The 12281-nt window shown below is 44.3% G+C and overlaps 1 protein-coding gene across 5 annotated transcripts in view; it reads right to left on the bottom strand.

Moving 5' to 3' along the window:
* Positions 1 to 4537: 4537 nt before the first annotated feature.
* The window catches only part of LOC113418237 (transforming growth factor beta receptor type 3-like), a 32301-nt gene continuing 24557 nt past the window's right edge, over positions 4538 to 12281 (bottom strand). For all 5 annotated transcript variants that reach the window (XM_087955563.1, XM_026677020.2, XM_087955560.1 and 2 more), the window contains 4 exons: positions 12092 to 12202; positions 7868 to 7912; positions 6956 to 7061; positions 4538 to 4992 (listed from right to left, as the gene is read on the bottom strand). In XM_087955563.1, the coding sequence (XP_087811689.1) occupies positions 6976 to 7061; positions 7868 to 7912; positions 12092 to 12202 (242 nt within the window). In that variant the 3' untranslated portion in view covers positions 4538 to 4992; positions 6956 to 6975. The remainder of the gene's footprint in view (positions 4993 to 6955; positions 7062 to 7867; positions 7913 to 12091; positions 12203 to 12281) is intronic.

Here is a 12281-nt window from a genome sequence, read left to right on the forward strand (position 1 = left end):
CTTTGTGTCTCAGGACTTTTTGGATTACAGTACTCATCATTGGAGAAAAGTGCTTAATGTACGTACGGGGGTGTCAACATCTGCATTACAGTTATTCCAAAATTGGGAAGTTTTTAGCTTTCTCAAGAAAATATTGTGGGTTGTAGTTACACCTTGAAGGCCTATCTTACCATTCTTACTACTCATAAAAGTCCCACATCACATCCCAAGTCCTGCTAGGCAATCGAGGATAGGCTGAAAAAGAAATCTGTGGTCCTTTATGAAGAATACCTGATAACTTCCGAGAAACTTATAGTAAGATAATTGTTGGGAACCTGCAGGCATTAGCTCCCATCAAACAGGGATGCTCCAGGTAGAAAATTTTTCTACAATGCCATGTTATTGTTTGTGTATACATTGAAGAATGAGCCCAGTTTTATCTTTTCTCCCAAGATTTGGGCCAATAATAAAGGTTAAATTAGAAGCTGTTAACAAAGAAAGTTTGGGCCAGTCATTCTCCTTCAGCCCAACACACCTCACAGGACTGTTGTGGAGAAATTAGGAAGAGGGAGATGTGTTGGATATGTTCGCTGCCTTGAGTTATATATAAAATGCTCTTGGTATTACTAGTCTGCTTCCGGGTGCAATTCAAGGTGTTGGTGATCACCTTTAAAGATCTTCATGGCACAGGCACAGGTTACTTGAGTGACAATCTCACCCACTGGGATTGGCCCGTACCACTTGTACTGACAGAGAAGGCATGCTGCTGGTCCTGTCAGCCTGATCATTCTGGCTGGCAGCATCCAGGACACAGGTGTCAAACTCGATTTCATTGAGGGCCGCATCAGGGTTGTGTTTGACCTTGGGGGGCTGGGGTGGGCGTGGCCAGCATGATGTCAGTCATGTCAGGGGGTGCCTGTGATGGTCCGAGCACTCTGCCAGTGAAAACGGGCTCCGGAGCTCAATTTTCAGCTGTGATGACCTCCTGCAACCCTCTGCCAGCGAAAACGGGCTCCTGAGCTCTGATTTTGGCTGGGACAGCCTCCTGCCACCCTCTGTCAGCTAAAAAAGAGCTCAGGAGGGCCACGCACGGCCCTCGTGAGTTCCGTTTTCACTGGCAGAGGCACTGCAAGCCGGTCCTTCACTGTTTCCAGGGTAGCCCCGCGGGACATATCTTAAGGACTCCCTGGGCGGGTTCTGAGTTTGACACCCGTGGTCCAGGAGGAGGGCCTTCTTTGCCATTGTTTCTGCCTTCTGGAACATCTTGCCCCTCAATGTGAGGTTGGCCCCAACTCTCCTATGTTTTCGTAAGGGCCTAAAAATGAGGCTGTGTCAGTTGGCTTGGGGCCCCAGGGGGGAGCAGCGCAATGGAGGTGGTTGATTAAGTAATAATAGATCCCCCCCCCAACCCTCCTCATGTGTCTTTGGTTTTAATGTTTGATTTTAACATTTTGTTTTAACTTACTGTATATACTCGAGTATAAGCCTAGTTTTTCAGCCCATTTTTTGTGCTGAAAAACCCCCTCGGCTTATACTCGAGTCAGATTCCCTCTGAAAAAGAAATGGTGTGGAGATCCGGAGCTGGGCAGGCGCTTCCCTGCTTCCGTGTTTCCTTTGCAACTTTTAAGCATGGGGGTAATCGGAAGCAGAAAAGTTCTTGCATGAGGATATGTTTTTCTTTTTTAACTGTTTTTAGGGGGAAAGACTCACCGTCATGTGAGAATGCTCAGACACGAAATCTATCCACCCAAAATAAGTGTGTGTGGGGGAGGGGATTTTAACAGAGGGAAGATGTAGGGAGAAGGCAAAAGCGACGGAAGATCCTTCAGGGAAACTGAGGGGAGACTCACCCTTGGTCCAGATGAGCCCCCTTCCCGCCCCTAAGGAAGCAGAGGCAGCCAGCAAGGGCAGGCAAGCCCCGCTTCACAGACTCCGTCCGTCCTCACTCCCACCCACCCACCCAAAGCCACGGTCCCCCAATCGCGCAGCCTAGAATCGCCCTCCCCTCAGGGGGCAGCAACGATGCCCGGTTTTTCCCGAGACAAGAAGCTCCACCGTGCAATGAAAGCGCCCTGGCTCTAGGCTCGCGGGCTCAGAAAACAACGCGAGCCGAGGTGGCTTCGGCTTGGCTCGGCTTCTCCAACATCCGGCACCGCCCTGTTCTATGTGCCGGGCCCGGCAAGTCCGAGCAGCCAGCGCGTGGAGCAGGAAGGCGCCGAGATCGTTGGCTGCCTCTTTCGCAGCACGGGAGGCCTCCCCAGCTGGCCAGCCCTCTCCTCCTTCTCTGCCTGTTTGTTCTGTGTGACCGAGGAGGAGGAGACCGGCCGGCTGGTTGGGGAGGCTTTCTGCACCGAGGAGGCGGCTGCTGGTGTCCGGCTTTGCTCCGCTTCTCCGATGGTCCGGCGCGGCCCTGTTCTTTACTTGGGCAGCCAGGCGCCCGCAACGCGCCACGGCGGCAACAGGCAGTCCGCCCGGGCTCTGCTCAGGTGTCCGACTGGGGCTGTCGGGAGTTGCTGCCGCCGGTGCGGCCCCAGTCCCGCGTCGCCTCGGGAAGGGAAAGGCAAAAAGGAAGAGCCGCGGCAGTGCTGAGCGCAGGCAGAGAAGGAGGAGAACAGCTGGCCAGCCGGGGAGGCCTCCCGTGCTGCGAAAGAGGCAGCCAACTATCTCCGGCGCCGTCCTGCTCCACGCGCTGGCTGCTCGGACTTGCCGGGCCCGGCACATAGAACAGGGCGGTGCCGGATGTTGGAGAAGCCGAGCGGAGCCGGGATCATTAGCCGCCTCTTTGCAGCACAAGAAGCCTCCCCAGGCAGAGAAGGAGGAGAGCAGCTGGCCAGCCGGGAGGCCTCCCATGCTGCGAAAGAGGCAGCCAACGATCTCCGGCGCCGTCCTGCTCCACGCGCTGGCGGGTGTCGTTGCTGCCCCCTGAGGGAGGGCGATTCTGGGCTGCGCGATTGGGGGACTTCGTGGCTTTGGGTGGGTGGGTGGGTGGGAGTGAGGACGGACGGAGTCTGTAAGCGGGGCTTGCCTGCCCTTGCTGGCTGCCTCTGCTTCCTTAGGGGCGGGAAGGGGGCTCATCTGGACCAAGGGTGAGTCTCCCCAGTTTCCCCTGAAGGATCTTCCGTCGCTTTTGCCTTCTCCCTACATCTCCGCTCAGGTGTCCGGCTGGGGCTGTCGGGAGTTGCTGCCGCCAGTGCGGCTCGGTCCCGTTGCCTTGGGAAGGGTGGGGCAAAACCAGGAGCCGCTGAGCCTGAGCCTCCGGTGCCGCTGCTGCTGTTGCAAAGTGCTGCCGCGGCTCTTCCTTTTGCCTTTCCTTCCCGAGGCGACGGGACTGGGGCCGCGCCGGCGGTAGCGACTCCTGACTCAGGGGGCCTCCGAGGGAGGGGAAGAGTGACTCCTGCCTCCCGCTGTCATCATCATCATCTTCTTTTGGGTTAGTGAATCAATTAAACCTTTCATGATAGTGAGATCGTTTCCCAAATTAATTATTTTTATTTTTGAAATTTACCAGTAGCTGCTGCATTTCCCACCTTGGCTTATACTCGAGTCAATAAGTTTTCCCAGTTTTTTTGTGTAAAATTAGGTGCCTCGGCTTATATTCGGGTCGACTTATACTCGAGTATATACGGTAAATGGAACTGTGAGCCGTTGGGGTAAGGTGGGCAGCCAATACATTTTATAAATAAATAAATATCCCTCAACTTACACTTCATTTAGTTACAGTGTAAGTTACAGTGGCAGGCCGAAGTTACAGTGATAGTGAAAAAAAGAGGCTTACAACTGGTCCTCACATTTGGGACTGTCAGAGCATCGCCATGGTCGTGTGCTCAAAATTTGGGCACTTGGCAACCAGCATATATTTTACAATGGTTGAAATATCCTGGGGTCACATGATTGCAATTTTCAGCCTTCCCATCCAACTTCCAGCTAGCAAAATCAATGGGGGAAACCAATTTGCTTTAAAAAAGTGCCCTTCACTTAACAATGATTTGCTTAACAGTTGTGGCAAAAAATATCACTTAGCAACCACCTTGCTTAGCAATGGGAATTCTGGTTCCAATTGAGGTAAGTCAACAGCTACCCTCTATTAATTACTTGACCACCAAACAGGGGTTTGCAAGCAAAGCATATGTTACGTTATAGTGGATCAAATGAGTGGCATTTCCAAATAATAGCATAAAGTGTGAAAAAAATACTGTTGCTCCTGGAAGAGTCACAATGCTTTTTTTTGCTAGTCTGCTCAGAGGTTTAATAGGAAACGGTATCATTTGCATTATCACTAACAAAATTCCCGTTATGACAAACGTAATCTCAAACGTTTCTCATTTTCAAGCTTTTGCTGTTTGCTTCTTTTAAAACTTTTGAAGCTGGTTTAGTTTATATTTTATAATGTTATAATATATATTATAAATATGTAAGATAAATATCGTTATATTTTATGAATTAATTTAATCAAGAAATGGTGTAAGATTCTGGGTTATGATTGTGGGTAGGCAATAATTTAACATATTGTGGAAATTCAGCCTTTTCTTAGTACACTTGGTTACTGGATCAATACATTAAGATCTAAAATAGTTTATTTGTTGGATAGGGCATTTCATGTAAATATATCAGTTACAAAGGAAAACACAGCCAGATAACACTCGGTAGGAATTATTAAATGTTCCCTGATCTATCATTTCTCCCAATGCGTTTAATTGACTATTTCCACACATATAACAGCAGCAGCACATCTGGCACAATAGAGGAATGTAGATATTTCAGCACAGACTCAAGCAGGGCAGTTCCTTTTGCTGATGGTCCAGTAGGAGAGAGGAGGCACACTTCAACGAAGAGACACAGCTTTCTAGTCTTCCACCTTGTTCCATCGTGAAAAAGCTTCCTGCTGCTCATTTACTTATTAAAGCTGGAGCATCAAGCACCAACTCAAGGACAGAAAAAGACACTGAAGCTTCCACTTGTAATAGAGGGAGAATGCTGGTAGGTTTTTAGAAGCTTGCAAATTCATCCTGGAATCTGTGAAAGATTTTTTTAAAAAAAGTGGATAGAAAAATGGTTTCTGTACTTCTAACCATCCTGTTACGATTTTCATGTTCTCCTCTGCAGTTTTTTTTTTGCATGTCCTTTAGCCCAGTAATACAAAAGCAACAATTTTATACAACTAACTGGGATAAATTTTACAGCTGCTATGCAGCTCCTTACTGTCTCTTTCCATACAGGTAGTCTTCCAGCTACGACCACAATTGAGCCCAAAGTTTGATAAGTGAAACATTTGTAAGTGAATTGGCCCCATTTACAACTTTTCTTGCCATATTTGTTAAGTGACTAATTGCATTTGTTAAGTTAGTAACACAATTGTGAAGTGAATCTGGAATCCCCATTGACATTGCTTGTCAGTAGGTTGCAAAAGGGGACCACATGACCCCAGGACACTGCAACAGTCACAAGTGTGATACAGTTGCCAAGCATCTGAATTCTGATCACGTTGTCATGCCTCTGGTGGAGACTGACTGAGGGAGAGGAGGAACAGCCGACAGGGAGTGAAAGTGTGGCTCTGGAAGTTGTAGAGGAGGTTGGGGAGGGGCAGAGGCTGGCTGGGCAGTCAGAGGAGGACCCGGGCCCATCCCCTATCCATCCTAGGGCACCCAGGGAGGAGAGGATAAGGGAGAGTCGAGGTCTACTCTGGAGGAGAGGGCCTTGATCCTCTTCATGGGCTGCAGCTGTGACAACTGAATAAGAGGACTGACATGCGTACAGGCGAACGCTGGAAACAAAGTGTGGAAATATCTCTAGTTTATAGTTCCTCTCTGAGTTTGGCGTCCTTCCCAGTGTATGTTATCTGTGGACATCCTCCAGCCCTTATCTTGCCTGGTTTGTATTACTTTTTCCCTTCTTGTAACTGTTTGTGTGGGAGTTTTTTGTCTTCTGTCAAGAATATTCGGAGCTTGGAAGCAAAGTGAAGGAATAAAAGGGGCTCCACCTGTTTTCTGTGACTGTGTTAGTTTTATATCCCACCCTGGGTCATCACACACGTGACCATGGGGATGCTTCAATTGTCATAAGTGTGAAAAATGATCATAAGTCACTTTTTTCAGTGCCTAACTTTGAACAGTCAGTAAATGAACTGTTGTAAGTTGAGGACTACCTGTAATTGGTGAGGTGGCTGGTTTGCAGGCTAACATACTAATCAACTTTATTGCCCACCATGTCTTTAGCCATAATCTATCACAGACTGTGGTAGGACTGCCTTTTGCAACAGGTGGAAACAGTGCTTGTAGTACATGCTGCTTTATAGTCACCAGCTGTGTTCACTGTGAAATGTGTTTGAATATTAGTAGCTTGGGTTGGTAGCTAGACTGCTGGTTTGAGCTCCGAGCTTGGCAATTTGATTGCAAACATTGCATCACCATTCAAGGAGACATCCTCAGTGTGCACTGACGAGTCTCCTCGAATGGTGACAAACGTTTGCAACCAAATTGCCAAGCTCAGAACTCAGACCAACAGCCTGTGTTCACTATTTTTGAGATTTATACTGTAAAGCAATCACAAATACAACATACAATATGTCTTAGCAGTTTCGGTTCTATTCGGTTATTACGGTTAGTGCATGTTTGGTCTTGCCCAGGGCTGCCCATTTTAGTTCAGTGGCACAGGAAATTGAACCTAGTATGCCATATAGTTTGGAAATGCCAGATTCTTATGGCACTCACCCAATTTTTTAAAATAAAGTTTCAGGCAATGAAAAGTAGATGGCTGCAGCTGCTGCAGGACCAGTCACTTGTAAATGTCTTCATTGTCAATCTAACACTTGCTCAAGAGTTCTTCATTCTCAACCAAAACCATGGAATAAGTAATATTTTAATGAAAATTAAAGACAGTTCCACATATGTATCATCTGACAAAAGAGTTGGGTTTCATTGCTTTTGTCACCATTGTATCCCAGTCACATTTTCCCACGAACTTTCACAAATTCAGCTACCTGTGTTTCAGGAGAGGCTTCTAGGGCAGGAAACTATCTGTAGGGCTGTTTACATTCAAAGCGGAGGAAACATCCAGAGTAGTGGAAACAGCTGTTTCTTCAGGAGCTGGTAGGTAAAATGCAATAAAATATAAACGTGTCATTCTTTTTCTTTCTCCAGCAATCCCTTCTGCTTGCTTGCTTTCAATATGGGATGATTGCCTCTTCCACAAATGGGCAAACTTGCCTTCTACTATTTGTTCTGTGTTTATTTATGAGCATCTATGTGTAACTCCAGCTTCTTACTGTTACATATGAAGTCAAACAAAATTAGCTGAAATGTGCAACAGTCCTCAGAAGCAGTGAACAGGAGCTTTTGCACAAAGTAATTCACTGAAATATCTGAAGAGCGCTTGGACAGAGAAAACTGCATTTTGAGGTGGTCAAGCCAAACTAGGGATTACCATGGAAGCAATAGTACTTGGACTTTATATATACTGCTTTACAGTGCTTTACAGCCCTCTCTAAGTAGTTTACAGAGTTAGCATATTGCCCCCAACAATCTGGGTCCTCATTTTACCCACCTCGGAAGGATGGAAGGCTGAGTCAACCTTGAGCCTGGTGAGACTCAAAACTGCCAAAATGCCAGCAGCCGGCAGTCAGCAGAAGTAGCTTGCAGTACTGCATTCTAACCACTGCACCACCACGGCTCTTAAGAGTGAACAAGACTATCTTGTGTGAGGGGAGAGAAGCTAGAGATCTGTGCATCCTTACTGAATTACAACTCCCATAATACTTTGGGGAAAATGCTCCAGGGATATATGAAGTCAATAAAATTGATGGGTTGGCTTTCTTCACATGCAGAGTTCAGTTATTTTTTGAAACTGGGAATCAAGTACCAAAAAATACAGTTACCAAGGCTGATTAGCTTACCTTTCTCATTTGCAAGCTGGGCCTTCTTTCTGACAGCCCTCTTACCTAAGAATTCAAAGACAGTGGTAACATATGAAACTTTTAATATTTAGAACTAATTTTATTTCCTGGGCAAAAGACATGGAAAAGGATATAAAGTATCTACTAAAAAATTTGAAAAAAGAAAAGGGCCATGGATTTCAGTATCCCATAGATTTAATTCCAGTTTCTGATCTCTACTTTGTGTCATTTTAGTTGTCTTTTCTTCATGATGAGCATTTGATTTGAAAATTACACTTATGCACAGAAAGCATTATGCCATATTGTCTATTATAAAATAACATTCTGTAGTCCATTATAAAAGTGAAATGTGGCAGAGGCTGAGTAATTTTAACTATAGATCTCACCTAAATGCCATGTTTCCTTGCCCTGATCATTCCGTTAATAAAACTGCAATTATTTGTTCTCCATTTTAACACTTTAATTCATTACTCTTACTATACCTAAGCCTAAGTACATAATTTGGTTTCTTTCCAGTCCCCACCCCACCCCACTTTCTGTGTTGAATCTCAGGCCTTGTTAAAGCATCATGTACAATAATTGTACAGCCAATATAAGAGACAACGTGATGGGAAATTTAAGTGGATCAAACTTTTCCAGAAGGGTTTTGGGGTGGAGGGGTGAGTTCAAATCCATGATAATGGAAATTCAGCTAAAATTATCAAGATTTATATCCCACATTTATTTTGTACAATTCAAAGCAGACTGGCCCAAAGTCACCCCGCTGGCTTTTATGCCTAAGGAAGGACTAGTATTCACAGCAACCTAGTTTCTAGATCAAGACCTTCACCACTGCATCAATTTGATTATTATGATATTGTTATGTATAGTCCCCAAAGTGGTCAATACAGCATAGGTATTAAGCATTGTTAAGGGGTCTTTTTAGGGAAAAAAGGCTTCTTTTTGAAAATAGATATTTATCAAAACAAGGATTACCAAAATGGACACACATTTATGTGGGAGGTGGAGGAAGATGGAAGGAAAAGGAGGAGGAGGATCATGCAAGAAAGTAACAGTTTCTGAAAATGATTTTTCAAAAGTTTATTGCTAATAGCATCAAGACTTACAATAAACGATACTTGAATGCATTAAAAGAAAGATGTTGAAAAGCAATTTGTGATTGAAGTTACATTTTTCAGGAAGGCAGATAGTTCTCACAGGAGATAACATTGAGCCTTGGTGCAAAGTGGCTAGAATGCAGGCTAACTGTGCCCACAGTCAGGAGTTTGATCTTGACATGCTCAAGATCTTCCATCCTTCCGAGGTCGCTAAAATGTGGACCCAGACTGTTGAGGGCAATATGCTGACATTGTAATCTGCTTGGAGATTAATCTGTAAAGCACTATGGGGTGATATATAAAAATCCCATGCTCTGTTTAACAACTTTCACAATCGCTTAATGACCAAAATAGGGAGGTGAGAAATTGTGGTTGCTAAGTGAGGGGATCACAATGTCTTTCTTAACAACCAGTACAACTTATGACCATTATGGGCAGCCTCCATTACAGTCATAAGTCAAGGACTACTTGCATATAGCTACCAATCTCACAAACATGACTTTGGGCAGCATAAACCACCACAACAGTTAAAAACTCCCTAGCAGTCAATTAAAACTAAAATAAATAGATAAAACCCTAGAAAGTGAGAGAACAAACCACACTCAATCTTATTCAGCCACCTGGGATCCCCAAAGCTGGTGAAAAAAGGGACTTCTGGAAAGCTAACAGAGATGGGGCTAATCTCACCTCAGGGATGATGTTCCAGGAGGTGGTAGGCCCACTGCCTAGGTCTGTCCTGCCAGATGGAACTCCTTTGGAGATGGAACCCATCACATATCCCTCCTGTGCATTTACAATGGGACATTTTGCTCCAGATGAAGCTTCCAGAATACTCTTCAAGAGTACCCCCATGTAGGACCCCTTTCAGTAATCCAAACGGGAGGCGACAAAGGCATAAATGGCTGTGAGCAGGACCTCCCAATCCAGGAACAGGTGCAATTGGCACATCACACAAAGTTTTACAAAGAGCCTTCTGGCCACAGTGCAACCTGCTATTTGAGGAAGAGCCATGAGTCCAACAGGACTCCAGTCTAGGCACAAGGTCTATATGGGACAGTGCAACTTTCTCTAGAACCAAAGATAAAAGGTCCCTGGAACCTGGAGGCCCTACAGTCCAAAACATTTGGTCTTACACAATTGAGTCTGGTTTTTCCTCATCCAGATCCCAGAGCACCAAGATGGAACCCCCATGGCCTCACTCAGGTAGCCATTGCATCACACATGAGATGACACTCTACAGTATCACTCCATGGCATGACTCAGTCCAGGTGTACATAGCTGGATGTCATCAGCATACTAATGACGCTTCAACCCAACCAATGGATGACTGTGGCTTTCCTATAGCTGTTAAAGAGGAAATGAGACAGCACTGAACCCTATGGCAAAGCCAGCTGGGTGGCCTTGAGTCATTCACTCTCTCTCAGCTCTAGGAAGAAGGTAAGGGCAAACCACTTCTGAAAGATATTGCCAAGAAAACTGCTGGGACCTGTCCAATGATTATTGCATGAACTACATCACACCTTTTCTGCTCTATCCTCCAAACTGGTCAAAGCCATTTGCTCCTGCATTTGGACAAAAATGTTGCAACATTTTGTGTGATGATAGTGGGACGTGAAATACAGGTAGTCCTCAACTTACAACCATTCATTTGGTGATCAAAGTTACAACAGCACTGAAAAAAGGTGGCTTATGACCATTTTTCACACAACCATTGCAGCCTCCCCATTTCATATCACAATTTGATCCTTGGCAACAGATTCATATTTATGACAGCTGCAGTGTCCTGAGGTAATTTTTTGTGACCTGACAAGCAAAGTCATCCGGGAAGCCAGATTGACTTAACAACCAAGTTACTAAGTTAACTGCAGTGACTCACTTAACAACTGTGGCAAGAAAAGTCTCAAAATGGGGCAAAACTCAACTGTTTCACTAAGCAACATAAAATTTTGGCTCAATTGTGGTCATAAATCAAGGACTAACTTTTAACCTACCTCTGTAAACTGGCCAATTGACTGCTTGTCAGTTACAATTTAATTTTTATCTTGAATGTCTTGGAGTGGTTTTAGGTTGCTATGCATGTGAATAGTTACATATGAAGCAGGGGCATCCTTTTAATTCTTTAATGAGATTACTATTATTTTATTGTTTAGTATTGATAAGTATTTAATCTGCCTGGTCTCTGGTTATAATAAAGTATATTTTTTTACATGACAGTAAAACTATTATTGGATTTCTACTTAGTTTTAGTTAAATAGCTTAACAGTATCTTAAATTTTTATATTGAACAATATTTAATTTATTCAGTTCTGTTTGAACCAATGGATAGACTTTCTAAAAGCATTTGAAAATATGTCTCATTAGAGCAGAGGTGTCCAACCTTGGCAACTTTAAGACTTGTGGACTTCAACTCCCAGAATTCTGGGAGCTGAAGTCCACAAGTCTTAAAGTTGCCAAGGTTGGACACCCCTGCATTAGAGCTTCTTGAGGAATTTATGTAGATTGATATTGAGGATACACCAGGAAACAAATGTTGCAGCTTCATAATCAGGGTTGTAAGATTATTGCAATTCCGGGGACACCTTTCCTATCTGTCATCTCAATTCTAAGAGCTTGAAACATCAATCATATGCAGCAGCCATAAAATATATATAATCTATATTGGGATTCATTTTTTTCTACAAATCTAGAATACAATTACATTTAGTCTACTCCCTAAAATTCTGATAAACGCATCACCAAAAAAGCCAAGAGCTGGAGCTATTTCTATAGGGAAAATGTTTATGTTTTGGCTTTTCAATACTAATAATAGCAAAGAAATAGTAGAGTTGTATAAAATTATGTAGAGAAACTAGGAATGGATCTCCTGTATTTATAATACTATTCAGCTCATAAAAAATATTGTCTGGAAGTTCCCGTCAGAGGGGTATGGATGTAATAGTGTTCATTTAAACTTAACCCTTAATGGGCCTTCATTGTCCTCTGGTTGACCATTCTGGGAAACACCAGGTTGAACTAATAAGCCCTTTATCTGGTCTACTGTGATACTTTTTGTCGCAGACTTTGGCAGCAACCAGAAGAAACATGGAATAATGTTAGGAATAGCATTGAAAACTGTCCTTCTACATACGCGTCTGAGAATGAATGAACCAGAGGCCACCAGCGAGGGAGATGCCAATGATGAATGCAGAAAAGGCTATGCCAATGACAGCTGGGAGCTCCAGAACTGGGGGAGGAGTAGCTGCAGAAAAGTTGGAAATACATGGAATTGAGAAGTCTTGTTCCCTTTGCCCAATAAAACCAGTTGCAAAATATGACAC

The sequence above is a fragment of the Notechis scutatus genome, chromosome 2, assembly GCF_049901735.1.
Source record: "Notechis scutatus isolate UNSWTSFEM ecotype Mainland chromosome 2, rNotScu1.2, whole genome shotgun sequence".
NCBI lineage: Eukaryota > Metazoa > Chordata > Lepidosauria > Squamata > Elapidae > Notechis > Notechis scutatus.